Source organism: Oncorhynchus gorbuscha, linkage group LG10 (genome assembly GCF_021184085.1).
Source record: "Oncorhynchus gorbuscha isolate QuinsamMale2020 ecotype Even-year linkage group LG10, OgorEven_v1.0, whole genome shotgun sequence".
NCBI lineage: Eukaryota > Metazoa > Chordata > Actinopteri > Salmoniformes > Salmonidae > Oncorhynchus > Oncorhynchus gorbuscha.
This window is the reverse complement of record NC_060182.1, coordinates 33430401-33449936: the sequence shown is the minus strand read 5'-3', so window position 1 is coordinate 33449936 and position 19536 is coordinate 33430401. Positions and strand designations below refer to the sequence as shown.

Sequence of the window (19536 nt, the reverse complement as noted above, 5' to 3'; positions counted from 1 at the left end):
GTACTCTCACTGTCTGTCTGTACTCGTCCTGTCCTGTGCGTCTGTCTGTCCTGTTTGTCTGTACTCAGCCTGTCTGTCCTGTGTGTCTGTACTCACCCTGTCTGTCCTGTGTGTCTGTACTCACCCTGTCTGTCCTGTTTGTCTGTACTCACCCTGTCTGTCCTGTTTGTCTGTACTCACCCTGTCTGTCCTGTTTGTCTGTACTCACCCTGTCTGTCCTGTTTGTCTGTACTCACCCTGTCTGTCCTGTTTGTCTGTACTCACCCCATGTAACCTGTGTCTCTGTAAATCCCTCCTTGCTCTGCCTGTTTCTCTGGGCTCTTTCCTATGCTCACACTGTCAACTGACTTCTGTATAGTCCTTCATTGACTCAGCAATATTCAACACTCATTGGGAGGGACATGTAACCGTAGAATGCCAATTTTTCTAGTAATCTTTTCTACAAGTTTAGATAGCTGGGCGCTAGACTAGCTGACCAATCTAAAATAAAAATGCTGACATGGGATAATTGAGTGACTGCTGATGCACAACCAAATTATTCTAACTCTCTATAACCAAATAACTCTAACTCTCAAACTCTCTTTTTTATAATTAAAAGAAAAAGGAAAATATTGGTCTGCGGTCCTACAAAAGGGGCGGTTGCCCCTCCCTACCGTACGCCATTGTGACGCTTCTCAGAATGGGCACCATGCAGCAGACAGTGTTTCCTAAATAGCTGTGTTGTGTTATGTTGCCAGTGTAAGTTCTGCAAATCATGAACCCTAAAACCCTGAGGCATCCAGTCACATTATTCCTCTTCTCTCCCCTCATGACCTCGGTGTGATATACAGTATGGGACATCGTCTGATCTGTCTGATGTTCATGTTTCTCTCTCTCTGTGTTTTCTGTGTTTCTAGGAAACAAGATGGGGGTGAACCCCGGATCTCAACCACACTAGATCCTCCGTTGTTACAGCCCCCGTTGTCACCGCTCCCGTACACCGCTCCACCGTTCCTCAAGGTAGGAGGGGAGGGAGTGGACGGAGGGGTTTGGGTTTGTGTGCTGTTAACGTCGGTCCTCAGCTCCTACCTCCAACATAACCTGAACTCACTCACCTTATGTGCTCTGTGTCACTTTTCGTGTTCTGTCTGTCTGTCTGTCTGTCTGTCTGTCTGTCTGTCTGTCTGTCTGTCTGTCTGTCTGTCTGTCTGTCTGTCTGTCTGTCTGTCTGTCTGTCTGTCTGTCTGTCTGTCTGTCTGTCTGTCTGTCTGTCTGTCTGTCTGTCTGTCTGTCTGTCTGTCTGTCTGTCTGTCTGTCTGTCTGTCTGTCTGTCTGTCTGTCTGTCTGTCTGTCTGTCTGTCTGTCTGTCTGCTGTCTGTCTGTCTGTCTGTCTGTCTGTCTGTCTGTCTGCCTGCCTGCCTGCCTGCTGTCTGCCTGCCTGCTGTCTGCCTGCCTGCCTGCCTGCCTGCCTGCCTGCCTGCCTGCCTGCCTGCCTGCCTGCCTGCCTGCCTGCCTGCCTGCCTGCCTGCCTGCCTGCCTGCCTGCCTGCCTGCCTGCCTGCCTGCCTGCCTGCCTGCCTGCCTGCCTGCCTGCCTGCCTGCCAATCCCTATTTGCTCTGCCTGTTTCTCTGGGCTCTTTCCTATGCTCGCACTGTCAACTGACTTCTGTATAGTCCTTCATTGACTCAGCAATATTCAACAATCATTGGGAGGGACATATAACCGTAGAATAACTATTATTTGAAATTAATATTTTCTTTGACTTGTGGAATTACAGTATGTGTTTGGAAGCTGTTATGATTCCATTAATATCCAGATTAAACAAACCCAGTCCTATTTCATAAATGTGAACAAAACAGCGCCTGTATGAATAATTGTCATTCCAAAGGTAAAATGTCCCTGTCCCAAAACTAGAATATGTCACTTATAAAGACTGGCTTGCCTTCTTACCTCACTAATGTACTATTCTGCTTATGGCTTACAGTTACCAAGCTCTAAATTCACAATTCAAATTGTATCAATAGCACTTTTCACTATACTTGTCAGCAGCACACATTTCCCGAATGATCCCATTTCAAATAATCTATTTTGACACGTCTTACATCTGAACCGAAAGGATAACTAATCTGTTTTAGATATTTTGGGACGTATTAGATTGAAGGGAGCAGAGATTGGAAGATTAAGAGGATACAGTGTTGATGATATCAGTGAGGTTTAAGAGGGCCCTGTACACTTAGGAAGGAAGGATTTACACTTAGGTTAATCCTAAATGAATCCCACCCGTGAAGGATTGGACAGGGCTCGCAACCATGAAGTTCAAACCTTTACAGTCATCTGTAGTGTCATTGTGAGGAGATGATGTGTTAAGGCAGCATTGCTGAGAAATAGTAGATTGTGCTTATTGATAGTTGTTGGAATGAGAGGTACTTTGGGGCAGGGCTGGGGTCAATTCGAATTGAAGGCAGTCAATTTAGGAAGTGATTTAAAAATGTGTATAAAAGAAATTATAACTTTGGAAATAAATAGCTTCTACTCTTTAGTTTATTCAGAAGTAATTGAAAATAGAGGCAGTTCTTTCCAATTTTGAATGGTTATTTAAGTGTACTTCCTGAATTGACTGTCTTCAATTTGAATTGACCCCAGCCCTGCTGTTGGGGTCAGAGCCCTCTGCATAGGGCAGTCTTTCTTGTGCACACACACACCTAGCGTCAAGGTTGGTCATAGACTGCTTTGCATGCCACACAACTCCTACCAACTCGAATTGAATAAAGTAAATATCATTTTTATCCAACTGTAGAGATTAGATTAAATATGACCTGCAGCTTCCTCTTCTAAATGTTTCCACTCTGAAATTACAATGAAACATGTTTGTTCTGATTTCACGTAGATACATTATACTTCACTTGACTTTGACGTGAGGTGATGAACAAGGAGAAACATGATATTGATAACATGATATTGATAACATGATATTGTAGCGATCACATCATTTCACAAGATGTAACCATTGTTGTCTATTCAGACCTGCTGTACTCAGTATCAATTGTCATTGTAACCAGTTGTTGACTAGGCTGCAGTCATGCTATTCAACAGGTCCTAATTGATCATATAAGTGCAGTCTTCTCTGCTTTTCATGGTGTTTCACTCAGATAAACTGGAATGGCAATGTCTTCATGGTTCTTCATGGTTCATTTACTGTATGTGCCCAGTAAATTATAAAAAGAGGATGCAAGTCATTATACAGTTCCAAGTTGTTATTCTTTCTTAGAAATACTCATGGATAACATTGTCTTTTACGTAGTTTAACAAAACATATATCAAGACAATAAGAGGAGGACAAGGAAATAGAGAGTTCTCTATATAGTGGACTGAACCCAGTAGACACACATGCCCAGATAGGAAATAGAGAGTTCTCTATATAGTGGACTGGACCCAGTAGACACACATGCCCAGATAGGAAATAGAGAGCTCTCTATATAATGGACTGGACCCAGTAGACACACATGCCCAGATAGGAAATAGAGAGCTCTCTATATAGTGGACTGGACCCAGTAGACACACATGCCCAGATAGGAAATAGAGAGCTCTCTATATAGTGGACTGGACCCAGTAGACACACATGCCCAGATAGGAAATAGAGAGCTCTCTATATAGTGGACTGGACCCAGTAGACACACATGCCCAGATAGGAAATAGAGAGCTCTCCATATAGTGGACTGGACCCAGTAGACACACATGCCCAGATAGGAAATAGAGAGCTCTCTATATAGTGGACTGGACCCAGTAGACACACATGCCCAGATAGGAAATAGAGAGCTCTCTATATAGTGGACTGGACCCAGTAGACACACATGCCCAGATAGGAAATAGAGAGCTCTCTATATAGTGGACTGGACCCAGTAGACACACATGCCCAGATAGGAAATAGATTTACATTTACATTACATTTAAGTCATTTAGCAGACGTTCTTATCCAGAGCGACTTACAAATTGGTGCATTCACCTTATGACATCCAGTGGAACAGTCACTTTACAATAGTGCATCTAAATGCACTATTGTAAATAGAGAGCTCTCTATATAGTGGACTGGACCCAGTAGACACACATGCCCAGATAGGAAATAGATTTACATTTACATTACATTTAAGTCATTTAGCAGACACTCTTATCCAGAGCGACTTACAAATTGGTGCATTCACCTTATGACATCCAGTGGAACAGTCACTTTACAATAGTGCATCTAAATGCACTATTGTAAATAGAGAGCCCCACTATATAGTGGACTGGACCCAGTAGACACACATGCCCAGATAGAGATACTCCTCTCCAAAGTTTTAATGATGTGCTCAGCTCAGACAGAAAGTGGGTGTGTGGAGTAGCAGCTGCCAGACAGGTCTGGTAGAGAGAGGAGTTATTGTTCCTTATCCTTATGAGAGGACTATTAGTCCTCTGTAATGAGAGGTCCTAGCTCTGACACCTGCACGAGGCCTACATACTGGACACCATGGGTGTGGCTGTTCAGACCTCCTCCTCTCTGGCTGGCTGTCTGGCTTTCTGGCTGGCTGGCTGATTCTGCTCATTCTTTGTTCTTTATTTTCTCTTTCTTTCTGAAAAGTCTTTGAAATTATGAATAGCGAAAAAGGAATTGCATTTGAATTGAGACATTTGATTAAGTTCCAATGAAGTTATTCCTAGCTATACGACCCCAAGACATTGTCTCTATTGTTATAGAGTGGTGCTGTCTGCCCACAACTTCTCTATCTCCAGTGTTGGTAGGACGGTGCTGCAGGGACTTGTCTGAGCAGTAGAGTACATCACAGCCTGAGGAGTTGGACCATGCTCTACCTCTGGCCATCTGCCAGACACTCAGAGAGAGCGAGAGAGAGAGAGAGAGGCTGGGGGACAGGGACAGGAGGAGTAGGGTGGTGCTCATAGTGCACTTTCAGAACTCATTACCTCCTTCTCCTCTTCCTAGACAGAGTGGCATAAAGAGAAAGATAGTGAGGATTGCTGACCAATTCTTTGGACACACGGACAGTCGGACACACACCTGATGACACTTGCTGTGTACACACAACTCTGTGACTCTCCTAGTTTGGCTGTAGTTGTTTGGGTAACTTCTACACTGTGGGTGAGGGACTGCATTATCGCAGTGGAATACAGGCATGCCTCTGGGGTTAGCAGGCAATGTGCTCTTCTAATACTGGACACTTGAACTTAACAGTTGAACTCACAAACCAGTGACCGTGATTTATTTTCTGCTGGAGGATTTTGTTTCATGGAAAATAGTCTTCTTGAAAAATGTCTAAAAGTTGTCAGATCCATCTCAATGCTCCACTGGTGACAGCGGGACCATGGAGGAAGCACAGCAAAGTAAGTACTCGGATAGACTAGTCACACCTCTGACAGAGAGCTCTCCTTTGATTGTCTGATAATTATTAGAACCAGAGTAAGAACTAAGCAAGGGATCATGACTCTTAGCAGTCATTACTCATTAGCTACCATGTGTGTGTCAGGAAAAGTGCCCGTTCTCTCTGGCAAGCATGCTAAATTAGACAGAGAAGAAGACAAGGACCGTGGTGGATTTAATTCAAAGACCCCCATTCATGGCCCCCTTTTTTTGAAAAGATGTGAGCTTTGGGTTATTGTCAGTTCAAATTCAGGTCTGTGTTTTAGACTGAGGATGGAAATAGTCAATACTACCCTGATTGTTGTATTTCCTTGTTCATTCAGTTGGAACGGATAAATATGTGTATGTGGGCCTCCTATACTGTTGTGTTTCTGACAGCTAACAGTTCTGTATGTAGTAGCAGCTAACAGTTCTGTATGTAGTTGCAGCTAAATGTAGTAGCAGCTAACGGTTCTATATATAGTAGCAGCTGACAGTCCTGTATGTAATAGCATCTTACAGTTCTGTATGTAGTTGCAGCTAACAGTTCTGTATGTAGTAGCAACAAACAGTTCTGTATGTTTTAGCAGCTAACAGTTCTGTATGTAGTAGCAGTTAACAGTTCTGTATGTAGTAGCAGTTAACAGTTCTGTATGTAGTAGCAGCTAACAGTTCTGTATGTAGTTGCAGCTAACAGTTCTGTATGTAGTAGCAGCTAAGAGTTCTGTATATAGTAGCAACTAACAGTTCTGTATGTAGTAGCAACTAACAGTTCTGTATGTAGTAGCAGCAAACAGTTCTGTATGTAGTAGCAGCTAACAGTTCTGTATGTAGTAGCAGCTAACAGTTCTGTATGTAGTAGCAGTTAACAGTTCTGTATGTAGTAGCAGTTAACAGTTCTGTATGTAGTAGCAGCTAACAGTTCTGTATGTAGTAGCAGCTAACAGTTCTGTATGTAGTAGCAGTTAACAGTTCTGTATGTAGTAGCAGTTAACAGTTCTGTATGTAGTAGCAGTTAACAGTTCTGTATGTAGTTGCAGCTAACAGTTCTGTATGTAGTAGCAGCTAATAGTTATATATGTAGTAGCAGTTAACAGTTCTGTATGTAGTAGCAGTTAACAGTTCTGTATGTAGTTGCAGCTAACAGTTCTGTATGTAGTAGCAGTTAACAGTTCTGTATGTAGTAGCAGTTAACAGTTCTGTATGTAGTAGCAGCTATGAGTTCTGTATGTAGTAGCAGCTAGGAGTTCTGTATGTAGTAGCAGCTAACAGTTCTGTATGTAGTAGCAGCTAACAGTTCTGTATGTAGTAGCAGTTAACAGTTCTGTATGTAGTAGCAGCTAACAGTTGTGTATGTAGTAGCAGCTAACAGTTGTGTATGTAGTAGCAGCTAACAGTTGTGTATGTAGTAGCAGCTAACAGTTGTGTATGTAGTAGCAGCTAGGAGTTCTGTATGTAGTAGCAGCTAACAGTTCTGTATGTAGTAGCAGCTAACAGTTTTGCATGTAGTTGCAGCTAACAGTTCTGTATGTAGTAGCAGCTAACAGTTCTGTATGTAGTTGCAGTTAACAGTTCTGTATGTAGTAGCAGTTAACAGTTCTGTATGTAGTAGCAGTTAACAGTTCTGTATGTAGTAGCAGCTAACAGTTCTGTATGTAGTAGCAGCTAACAGTTCTGTATGTAGTAGCAGTTAACAGTTCTGTATGTAGTTGCAGCTAACAGTTCTGTATGTAGTAGCAGCTAACAGTTCTATATGTAGTAGCAGTTAACAGTTCTGTATGTAGTAGCAGTTAACAGTTCTGTATGTAGTTGCAGTTAACAGTTCTGTATGTAGTTGCAGTTAACAGTTCTGTATGTGGTAGCAGCTAACAGTTCTGTATGTAGTAGCAGCTAACAGTTGTGTATGTAGTAGCAGCTAACAGTTGTGTATGTAGTAGCAGCTAGGAGTTCTGTATGTAGTAGCAGCTAACAGTTCTGTATGTAGTAGCAGCTAACAGTTTTGCATGTAGTTGCAGCTAACAGTTCTGTATGTAGTAGCAGTTAACAGTTCTGTATGTAGTAGCAGCTAACAGTTTTGCATGTAGTTGCAGCTAACAGTTCTGTATGTAGTAGCAGTTAACAGTTCTGTATGTAGTAGCAGTTAACAGTTCTGTATGTAGTAGCAGCTAACAGTTCTGTATGTAGTAGCAGCTAACAGTTCTGTATGTAGTAGCAGTTAACAGTTCTGTATGTAGTTGCAGCTAACAGTTCTGTATGTAGTAGCAGCTAACAGTTCTATATGTAGTAGCAGTTAACAGTTCTGTATGTAGTAGCAGTTAACAGTTCTGTATGTAGTTGCAGCTAACAGTTCTGTATGTAGTAGCAGCTAACAGTTCTGTATGTAGTAGCAGCTAACAGTTCTGTATGTAGTAGCAGTTAACAGTTCTGTATGTAGTTGCAGCTAACAGTTCTGTATGTAGTTGCAGCTAACAGTTCTGTATGTAGTTGCAGCTAACAGTTCTGTATGTAGTAGCAGCTAACAGTTCTGTATGTAGTAGCAGCTAACAGTTGTGTATGTAGTAGCAGCTAACAGTTGTGTATGTAGTAGCAGCTAACAGTTGTGTATGTAGTAGCAGCTAACAGTTGTGTATGTAGTAGCAGCTAACAGTTGTGTATGTAGTAGCAGCTAACAGTTGTGTATGTAGTAGCAGCTAACAGTTGTGTATGTAGTAGCAGCTAACAGTTCTGTATGTAGTAGCAGCTAACAGTTGTGTATGTAGTAGCAGCTAACAGTTCTGTATGTAGTAGCAGCTAACAGTTCTGTATGTAGTAGCAGCTAACAGTTGTGTTTGTAGTATGTAGACCATAAGGACGGCATGTGCTCTCTAAACCGTTCAGCTGGCCATACTGTTTTGTGAATGTCATTGTTTTCGACAGTGTGTTTTCCAGGCCAGTGATGTTTGTCTTTAGGGTTTGTACTGTAGCAGACCTTTGTTGTTTGCGTATAGCGGAGGACTTTACTCATACTCACTCTGAACACTCAGACCATGTAGTACTGTACACAAACGGTTTGGTCAGCCTTGAGGGAGTGTACCTTTTGGCTGGACAGCTTCTTTTGACAAACAACACATTTGAGACTGGAATTATCATACTCTTTAGATACTGAGTAACAACCTTAATCAACGTTACAATTTAAAATAAATCGAATGCAACTTGTCCGAACTGCCCAGCATGCGACATGGCGAGGGGAATAATGTTACATGGAGATACATTGTGGTTAGTCAGTTGAAACATGGATGAGCATGCTTTAGTTTGGAAAAACAGGTCAGTCAGTGTTGACTATGGAACACTGTCAGCTTCAACCAGGTAGGGGTGGATTAGTTCACACAGGTGGAATCTGTCAGAAAGTCCAGTAAAAGTGTTGATAAGAAGTGGAGGATGGCTTAATTCCACTGGGACGTTGTAGTCCTACATAACATGTGACTGTATCATACAGTACACGGAAGATCCTTCATTTTCCAATCTGTAGTTTTCTTGATGTTGATGAATGGTGTACTGGCAACCTGCCCAGACTGATGCAGACCTACCGAGCGAGCGAGCATGATGCAGACCGACTCCTAACATATAGGTTGCTGTCTAAGAAGCTTTTTGTGTCAGACAATATACTGTACCTCTTGGCAATACAGTAAATCTCAGACATACAGTAGAATGTCATGTTCTTGTTGTTATTGTCATGGAACATCGTCTTAACTGGTGTCATCATCAATGGGAGAAAGGTATGGCTTGGACTTACTCTCTCTGTGAGATGGGGCCCTTTACTGATGAGTACCACCATGAGTACCACCATGAGTACCACGCTGGTGATTTTACGTATGTGTTGCTCTCTGGGATGTAAACACCTTTTTTAAAGGAATATTACAGTAAAAGAGGAGTCTCACTTCTGAGGGGGAAAAAACTATTAGTCGAGTGTGTGTTTCAACAGGACCAGGTGTGTAATGCCGTGGAGAACTAATGCATAACAAATGAATTGTGTGACGGTGCTAGGAAAGCATATGTTATAGGCCAGAGTTCACACAGTCCGTATTCAGACATTGGGACATGTCCCTCTCTAACACTGATACAGCAACTATCATAGAGTTTAATTCATGTCCACTTTCTCCTCTCTCCAGACCACAGATTTATTTGAAATGATTGAGAAGATGCAGGTAAGGTATATTGGATTTATTTTTGTTGCTTTAAAAATCAATCTAACCTAAACTTTCCAAGCAAGGCAGTGTCACTAACCAGTGAATTGAGTATCTATGAGATGCTCTGTTGGCTTTGCATTTCAGTAACAATGGCTTGTCTTACCTCTGTACTCAGGGTCAGCAGGGCTGGGTAAGACGGGGTTAGAGTAACGATGTCAGGGGTGATATGTCTGGACAGACACTCTTACGAGACTTATACCCAGCCTCCCGTGCTGCTAATTATCTTTCTTTTAAAGAACACCTGGTAACCCTCGGGTCCTTTGAAAGCCATGACCATCCTCCCTACCCAAAATAGTGGATTATAGGTAACATGACAGCCTTTGCGCTACTGCAACACAAGACAAGACCGTGTTTGATACACTTCTAAACATTGGGGAACAGGGTGTCCTTTTTACACTGTCTGAAAGTACATTTGAACTTTAACAGATTACTTTATAGTACTTACTGTAACAGCATCAACATTAATATATGGTGTTCATCGTTCTCTATTTATGATGTTTTACTTCAGAATTATTATGAGAAAAGGAAACCAAATATTTGGACTTGAAGAAAATGTTTTTTTATGCTCTATGTTGACATAGTTTTGTGTAAAGGCATGTCTTTGAACAGAAGATAATCAGTTTGTTTGCCAAGTGCTCCAGGAATCCCTCCTCTCCTCTATCTCAGACAGCATATCAAATAGACAGCAGCACCTATCAGCTCCATCATATCAGACAGACTCACAGCCCTCACATGGTCAGTCCTTTACCCACATGTCTGTAGCCAATATCTGTACACACTCATGGACTGAGGAACAAACACTCCACTTGTGTTTTAGGGGTATTCAGGCCCCATGCTGTCCGTATGCCAAGCCTTTATAAGTGACACAGTCCCAATGGTGTTATTACTGCATCCAGGCCTTCGTCTTTCAGGTTAACTGGCTGCTCTTTTCACAGATGAATTAATTCTACGCATCTCCCTACCTAACTCTGTATCTCTCTATCTCTCTCCAACTCCCCACTCTGCATCCCTTTGCTCTTTTGCCCGCTTTCTGTATTACACACATGGATGGCTGTGTTACATCTTAGTCTGTTGATAATATGATTAGTCCTCCCTGTACTTTGTTACTCCCTCTGGAACTGTGGATTCAAATGTAACTAATCTGTCAGATTAGATGTACAACACGGTTGTGAATCAGTAATAATGATGAACGCCTCTGGACCTCTGACCTGGGTTTGGACTGTAACATCCGCTATCATGTGGAACTAGCATTCTCTTCACCTCTCTCCCTTGCTCTTTCTCTCTCCTTCTCTCTCTCCTTCTCTCTCCTTCTCTCTCCCTCCTTCTCTCTCCTTCTCTCTCTCTCTCTCTCTCTCTCTCTCTCTCTCTCTCTCTCTCTCTCTCTCTCTCTCTCTCTCTCTCTCTCTCTCTCTCTCTCTCAGGGCAACAGAATGGAGGAGCAGCGATGCACCTTTCCTCCCCCACTCAAAGTATGCTGGCTCTCAAGACCTCTCTCACACTGACACACAGTACCTCCATTGTCTCATTGCTCCTCATATCTCTCTGTATCTGACTGCTGACAAGAGAAAAATGTTGTCCATGCTTACAGTTCACAGCACTCCAAAAGCTCAAATCTAGCAGCCCTCTATATCTAATAATGCATAAACTAACATGGTTATAAGGATATAATAAATGTTACAGAGTAATATAATCATCACATCCCTGCAGCCTCATTGTCTGTATCAAAGCTGATAGGCACTTTGGCTTGGATTTAATGGTCACACAGCATCACATCATTCAATTAGTGGTATCACTGAAGCCTACTGAGAGGAAATGTCTTACTTGGTGTGTCTGTGTTGTTCTCTCTGCAGACTGAGGACGACTACATTCCTTACCCCAGTGTCCATGAGGTATGTACAGACTCAACTACAATGCAGTCATTTCACCAGTAACATGGATTTGGGGTATTTGTGCTTCATGGTTGATATTTCAGAATTCATTAGAAATCACTATCACACTGCTTGGGCAAAAAGCCCCCAACCTCTCTGTGCTCATCTCCATGTTGTGAACCAGGTGTTAGAGAGAAAGAGCGGGTTCCCCCTGATTCTGCTACCTCAGTTTGGGGGTTACTGGATCGAGGGGAACAACCATGAGCTGAGTGATAGTACTGACCCAGACCAGATCCAGCCTCTGTCCCCCACCACACGCAACAAGCTGGAGAGTAACTCCACCGCCAAGATCTACAGGAAGCACTTTCTGGGCAAGGTGAGGCTGAACACTGGGACTGTTGTGAAGGAGTTTTCGTTTCAGCATTTCTGTACTTTGTCTCCTCCTTCATCCCCCCCTGTCCTTCCAATCACTTCCAACTGCCCCCACAATAATATGACAAAAACAAGCACCGTGGCTGTAAATGAATGAAAAAGGCAATGTGGGTACAAAACATTTGTAGAGCACCTTTCATACAACGTTTTGTAGCCCAAAGGGCATTCTACTAGTATGGAGAGACCATAACTGTTTTACAACCATAAGTGTTTTACAATCAATGTCCCTTCCTATTCATTACAGTAATGAAAGTGAATGAGTGTTCAAACAATCCCACCTGGTAACCTAATAAGAGCAACTCATCGTGCTGGTTGACACTTCAGGGACAGGTGCTAATGAAGATGCATTAGTCTTTGCCACATGTTTTACACCAGCCACAGTAATAGGACATAAATCTAGTCTGCTCATAGAGGTGAGGAAAGATTCTGAATGGAATAGCAGCAGTTGCCTGGCACAGAAGGCCTACTGTTAATGAATTAACTAATTAAAAGTGTGTGTGTGTGTGTGTGTGTGTGTGTGTGTGTGTGTGTGTGTGTGTGTGTGTGTGTGTGTGTGTGTGTGTGTGTGTGTGTGTGTGTGTGTGTGTGTGTGTGTGTGTGTGTGTGTGTGTGTGTGTGTGTGTGTGTGTGTGTGTGTGTGTGTGTAATCGCGCCTCTGTGTGCAATTTGAGAGAGAAAATGGTCTCTTCGGCTGACTGTATGCTTGTGCTGCATCACCAGGAGCACTTTAATTACTACTCAGTGGACGGAGCTCTGGGACATCTGGTGTTCTCCCTGAAGTATGACGAGATCGGAGACCAGGAACACCTTCGCCTCATGCTCAGGTAAAACAACCTTAGCCTCCACCACCATCATCATAATCACAATCACCACAACCATTATCATCATCACCACCACCACCTTCATCATCACCATCACCACCTTCATCATCACCATCACCACCTTCTTCATTACCATCACAATCACCACCACCACCTTCATCATCACAATCACCACCACCACCACCATCATCACCATCACAATCACCACTACCATCATCAACACCATCACAATCACCACCACCATCATCACCATCACAATCACCACCACCATCACCATCATCATCATCATCACCACCACAACGATCATCATCACCATCACAATCACCACTACCACCACCACCACCACCACCACCACCATCACAATCACCACTACCACCACCATCATCACCATCACAATCACCATCATCATCACCACCATCACCACCAGCAGCATCATCGTCATCACATCCTTCTCTCTGCTGGCTCTCATCCCTCTCAGCTCCTCCCCTTCCATCCCTGTGTTCTCCTTTATCAGGACACTGTGTATACATACAGTACATACAGTACTAGACTGTAAACATACTGATTCTGTTTACAGAAGTCTGTATCTCTACAGTTGTAGCTCTGCTGTAATCAATGGAAAGTTGCTCAAATGAGAATTTCCATTCACTTCCAGTGTTTATATAAGTCGTTCCCTGGTGTGGTGATAATCCCATTCTCCAACTGATAGTCTTATCATAGGAGTCATGAAGCCAGGGGGAGTGAAAACACCACACTGTCATGTCCTCATCCGCATGATGTGACAGATGGACTATTTAGGTCAGTGAGTGGGTGAGGGATACGGACGCAGGGACAGAAGTGTTGCATCACTATGATCATCGTAAGAACATGTTGTTATGATTGTCATCACCAGGACCAAGCTGAAGACCTATCATGATGTGATCCCCATATCCTGTCTCACAGAGTTCCCTAACGTGGTGCAGATGGCCAAGGTGAGAGCATGGTTAGGAACAGTCTATCAAAACATATGTTCAAAAGTTGAAAAGTGTCATAATAGTATCATAATGACACTTGATGAAAGTGTCCATGATTTCATGTGTCTTCTTTTTGACAGCTTGTCTGTGAAGAAGTGAATGTGGATCGCTTTTTTCCAGCCCTTTACCCAAAAGTAAGCCTTGTGTTTTGAAGTGTTCTACTTCTGAGATATTTAAAAACAGAAATCCACCTTTTACATGGATTGTTAACGCCTGATACTGACTATTCATTCAATCTGTGATCTGTCAACAGGCTTCAAGACTCGTCGTCACTTTTGATGAACATGTCATTAGCAACAACTTCAAGTTTGGAGTCATCTACCAGAAGTTTGGACAGGTGAGCCTTGATACATCAAGACCAGTTAAAACTATTGGTAACACTAAATACAGGCCGAACTCAAGTACTGACCGAGTCCTGACGTGAATTCATTATAATGAGTACCCTCTCTTGCAATTCTCATAAGAGGGAGGGAGGGAGGGAGGGAGAGAGGGAGAGAGGGAGAGAGGGAGAGAGGGAGAGAGGGAGAGAGGGAGAGAGGGAGGGAGAGAGGGAGGGAGGGAGGGAGGGAGGGAGGGAGGGCAAACAAACATGCACAAAGATCTGAGAGGTCCCTCTCAACCGCACTCATAGATGTGTGCACACACACAGAGCCACTCTAGTCACAGCACAAACAAACTCACTAGAGAGACAAAAGCACTTTCTCTCGTCCGTCAAAGTGAAGGGCCTCTCCTGTCTCCTCATCTCTCACGGTGCTGTGTAGTTGACAGCCAGGAGTGATAAACTAACCCTCAGCGCATGATCTTCTCATCCTCTATACGTTTATTGAAAGCTTGGTCTTCCTTCCTCCAGGCACCTTAGAGATGGAACCGTATTAAATGAGAACGGTGTGACATTATGTTTGACCATGCTCACTGTACTGTACCTTTGTAGTTAAGCCCAATGCTAATCAGGCATTATGCTGATGGATGCTACGGGTGCTTCCGTCAGGCACCACTATAGATGTTCTAATGCAAGTGTTGTTGACAGGTTTTTGTCTTGATGTTTGTTGATGGATCCCGAAGTATAGATAGATTTTTATCCAGCTCCCTATTTTCTGTGTATTCTGGGATCAGGGACAATGGTGTTATTGTTATTCCCTCAGTATTCTAGTTTTGTATTAGCCATGATAATGATAGTATTCACAGTACAGCAAATAACATACGTCTTCTCAAGTATGTCATCACGAGACCTTCATATATATATATGACATGACAATGTGTTATGTAATCCTCATAGTGCTTTGGGCAATGGCAGTGTTTTCCTTCAAATGTATGACTGCCGGTAACCTCGAACAAAATCCTTGTTTGCAGACATCAGAAGTAGAGTTGTTTGGAAACAGTGCCGAAAGTCCTGCCTTTGTTGAATTCCTAGAGTTTCTGGGGGAGAAGGTCGAGCTGCATGACTTTAAAGGGTAAGAACTTGTTAATATACTCATTCAATATCAAACGTATGGATATCCTGAACAGTGTATTGGAGAAAGAGGCAGGTTTCACTGAATGGTCCTATCTATCGGTCTAGGTTTCGTGGTGGGTTGGACGTGACCCACGGCCAGACAGGCTCTGAGTCTGTCTACCACAACTACCGCAACAAGGAGATCATGTTTCATGTGTCCACCAAGCTGCCTTATACCGAGGGGGACACACAGCAGGTACTGTACCAGCCTCCCCTGCTCTACCTCTCCTGCTCTATACATTTGATGCAGACTGTCATCATCACACCGAGTTTCTGTCATGGATCACGTTTTACATGAGTCACTTTCTCAGTCTTCGCTCATCAGGGCAAGTGTCACAACTCAAACACAGACAGACACCTTATCAGGACTCATACACAAACAATGTCTTCAGCCTGTCTGTACAAACAAACACCGTAAGTTAACAGGAAGAACACACGCAATGTGTAATCAGAGCCCCCAGCTGCAGTGGGAGCAGCCGATTGAGAGTAAAGCCAATCAGAGCTTCTGTCCAAGTTGATATGGTGGAGCAGCAACCTTTCCCCAGGTGTTCGTTTGTCCTGACAGACAGACAGACGGACGGACGGACGGACGGACGTGTTCTTGACCATTGCATGTGATCTGAATGCAGAGTTTTATAAACAAGTTGCTGTGTTGTGTTGCAGTTGCAGAGGAAGAGGCACATAGGGAACGACATTGTGGCCATAGTGTTCCAGGAGGAGAGTACACCCTTCGTACCAGATATGATCGCCTCCAACTTCCTCCATGCCTACGTAGTGGTGCAGGTGGAGAACGCCTGTACTGACAACGTACTGTACAAGGTGCTGTATCCGTCCCTGATCTTCCCTAATAAACACATCGACTGTCTCATGTCGCCCACCAAATGATCATACCACACACACACTATCACCATTCATGACACATGTGATTGTCACCTGTTAGGTGTCAGTGACAGCGCGAGACGACGTACCTTTCTTTGGACCTCCCCTGCCAGACCCGGCTGTCTTTAGAAAAGTGAGTTGGTCCAACTACAATCCCAACTCCGGTGGCCTTCGGTCAGCTTCAGTGTTTTCTCCCTCCTCCATCATCTTGTCTGTCATTCAGTCCATTTCCTCTTTTACCCCAGGGTCCAGAATTCCAGGAGTTCCTCTTCACTAAGCTCATCAATGCTGAGTATGCCTGCTGCAAAGCTGAGAAATTTGCCAAACTGGAGGCGAGTTATTCTCCTTCTTAGTCATGGTTTTCAATGTCAGACAGTTTTTTTTGGCAGACAGTGTTTTCAGTGTTTTACTGCCAAGATATGACACCTACCATTACATATCATCTGTGAATGCTTTTCTGGGAATTTGTAACTTTAACTAGGTGTGTGTGTGTGTGTGTGTGTGTGTGTGTGTGTGTGTGTGTGTGTGTGTGTGTGTGTGTGTGTGTGTGTGTGTGTGTGTGTGTGTGTGTGTGTGTGTGTGTGTGTGTGTGTGTGTGTGTGTGTGTGTGTGTGTGTGTGTGTGTGTGTGTGTGTGTATGCGTGGTTATGTGTGTGTGATCAGGAGCGGACGCGGTCCGCCTTGCTGGAGACGCTGTATGAGGAGTTACACATCAACAGCCAGGCCATGATGGGTCTGGGAGGAGATGAGGATAAACTGGAGAACGGGTCCGGAGGAGGGGGCTTCTTTGAGTCCTTTAAGGTAACCTGGCACAGCTGGGAAAAGGCTTGGGGCAGTAGGCGTAGGATACACGGACTAATGTGTTTTTACACATCGACACTTGTTCCTGAATATATCACTTGTGACAATAGTTATACACTTATAGATGCACATAATGCAGGTTCAAATCAGTTTGAATTGAATGTGAAACTAAAACAGAGAACCTTTCCTATTTTATAGTGACAGCTGTTTCACTATTTCTCTGCTGTTCCCTCTTGGTTGTACAGGTTGTTGTCTGTCTGGTGGTGTCCATAAATAATCCAGGACACTGGAGTAAAATGCTTGATCAATCTCCATTAGTCTGTCTGGGGAACCGCTCTGTCTCTGTGCTCTGCTGCTCTGTTCTGTGGGCTTACTGAATGAATGGCTCACCAGCTTCTCAATGTCAGGCTTCATCTGTTGTAGTGTGTTCTTTCTGCAGCATGTCCTGTGTTTGTGACAACGCTGGCTTTATCTCCCTCTCTGTTTCACCCTTCCAGATACATGCAATACTAGTTCTGACAATGGGCATACACTCGTGTATCTCTCTCTCTCCATCAGATGCTCTATCTCTGCTTCTCTGTCTCTACCTCCAGCCAGGTCTCTTCTACAGGGCTACTCTGGGTTCATTGGTTTTGGATGCTCTCCAACTGGTGTTTAGTGGGGACACATAAGCAGGCAGATATCTCCCTCACTGCGCTACAGCCCCGCCTTCTCTTCCCACCCGCCCACCCACACTGACTCAGCCCCAAGCTTAGTGTTTCTCTTTGCAACTACCTTAGTGCTGGATGGGAACTTACTGGGTTATGGGTCTTGTAGTTCCAGTGTCTTTCTCCTCGCTATGTTTCTGTAGCTTGTAGTGGTGGGGTTTAGACTCAGTACCAGCTTAGTGCTTGTCCTTCTCTCTCTCTCTGAAGTGGTTAGTTAGTTAGTTAGAGTCACTGTTAGACCCAGCTCAATGTGTCTCCTCCTTGTCTCTCTCTCTCTGAAGTGGTTAGTTAGTTAGAGTCCGTGTTAGACCCAGCTCAATGTGTCTCCTCCTTGTCTCTCTCTCTCTGAAGTGGTTAGTTAGTTAGAGTCAGTGTTAGACCCAGCTCAACGTGTCTCCTCCTTGTCTCTCTCTCTCTGAAGTGGTTAGTTAGTTAGAGTCAGTGTTAGACCCAGCTCAACGTGTCTCCTCCTTGTCTCTCTCTCTGAAGTGGTTAGTTAGTTAGTTAGAGTCAGTGTTAGACCCAGCTCAATGTGTCTCCTCCTTGTCTCTCTCTCTCTGAAGTGGTTAGTTAGTTAGAGTCAGTGTTAGACCCAGCTCAACGTGTCTCCTCCTCATCTGTCTCTCTCTGAAGTGGTTAGTTAGTTCGAGTCAGTGTTAGACCCAGCTCAACGTGTCTCCTCCTTGTCTCTCTCTCTCTCTGAAGTGGTTAGTTAGAGTCAGTGTAAGACCCAGCTCAATGTGTCTCTTCCTTGTCTCTCTCTCTCTGAAGTGGTTGGTTAGTTAGTTCGAGTCAGTGTTAGACCCAGCTCAACGTGTCTCCTCCTTGTCTCTCTCTCTCTGAAGTGGTTAGTTAGTTAGAGTCAGTGTTCGACCCAGCTCAACGTGTCTCCTCCTCATCTGTCTCTCTCTGAAGTGGTTAGTTAGTTAGTTAGAGTCAGTGTTAGACCCAGCTCAACGCGTCTCCTCCTTGTCTCTCTCTCTCTGAAGTGGTTAGTTAGTTAGAGTCAGTGTTAGACCCAGCTCAACGTGTCTCCTCCTCATCTGTCTCTGTAGCGGGTGATTCGCAGCAGAAGCCAGTCTATGGATGCCATGGGTCTCAATTTCAAGAAGCCACTCACTGTCTCCACTAGTCTCAGCGTCAACTTTACCCACAACCCACCTGAGAGTCCCAAATTCCCAGGGATAGTAAGTACACTAAAGTAACAGTCCCAATGACAGCTCTGGTCTTGAGTGAGATGAGCGGCGCTCTCTCTCCCTTCCCTGAGAAACCCTTGATAGAGCCCATTCCTTGCCTCTTCACACGCCTGCCTAACTCACTAACCTCTCACACAATAGAAATAGATACGTCTTCACTCACACAACCTCTATAAGCTAGAGTTACCAGACACTCACACAACCTCTATAAGCTAGAGTTACCAGGCACTCACACAACCTCTATAAGCTAGAGTTACCAGACACTCACAACTGAGCCTTGCGTTGACATTTGTAGTCCGGTGAGTTACCTTGGATGAAAGGTGCTTTTAACATTTGAATGCATTCTAAAATTGTTTTCATTATTAATATCTCCGGCCTCTGCATTGCATCTGAAACGCTCCCTGCACGGTGTGCTCTGTGTACATGCCAGCTCCAGCTTGTGCTTGATGCTCTGTGATGTTTATATCGAGAACACGCCTGCTTATGATAAGAGTTCAAGGGGAGTATGTAGTGTGTACGTGATGTTTTAGTGTGTACATGGTGAGTATTTCTGAGGCCTTTGTCAGACAGATTGAATGATATGTCTGACACGCCAGTGGCATTGTCAAAGGGGGGGTTTCTGGTTTATGATTGATTCAATAATGTATGTGAAATTCTGTATATTTGGGGTGTAGTATATGACTGACACTGACTTTGTTAATGAAGTGTAGGATATTATTTGATTCATTATAAC

At 43.8% G+C, this 19536-nt stretch overlaps 1 protein-coding gene across 17 annotated transcripts in view; it reads left to right on the top strand.

Moving 5' to 3' along the window:
- LOC124045911 (rap1 GTPase-activating protein 1-like) overlaps positions 1–19536 on the top strand; it is a 90329-nt gene that overhangs the window by 59677 nt on the left and 11116 nt on the right. For 10 of the 17 annotated variants that reach the window (XM_046365717.1, XM_046365728.1, XM_046365716.1 and 7 more), the window contains 16 exons: positions 897–999; positions 9517–9552; positions 11016–11063; positions 11445–11483; positions 11647–11838; positions 12615–12718; positions 13608–13686; positions 13809–13862; positions 13982–14065; positions 15079–15179; positions 15287–15416; positions 15884–16039; positions 16161–16232; positions 16345–16431; positions 16763–16900; positions 18663–18794. In XM_046365717.1, the coding sequence (XP_046221673.1) occupies positions 897–999; positions 9517–9552; positions 11016–11063; positions 11445–11483; positions 11647–11838; positions 12615–12718; positions 13608–13686; positions 13809–13862; positions 13982–14065; positions 15079–15179; positions 15287–15416; positions 15884–16039; positions 16161–16232; positions 16345–16431; positions 16763–16900; positions 18663–18794 (1555 nt within the window). Of the gene's footprint in view, positions 1–896; positions 1000–4678; positions 5353–7937; positions 9336–9516; positions 9553–11015; positions 11064–11444; positions 11484–11646; positions 11839–12614; positions 12719–13607; positions 13687–13808; positions 13863–13981; positions 14066–15078; positions 15180–15286; positions 15417–15883; positions 16040–16160; positions 16233–16344; positions 16432–16762; positions 16901–18662; positions 18795–19536 lie in introns of those variants that run through there. The other 7 variants (XM_046365726.1, XM_046365725.1, XM_046365720.1 and 4 more) reach the window with 4 other exon arrangements.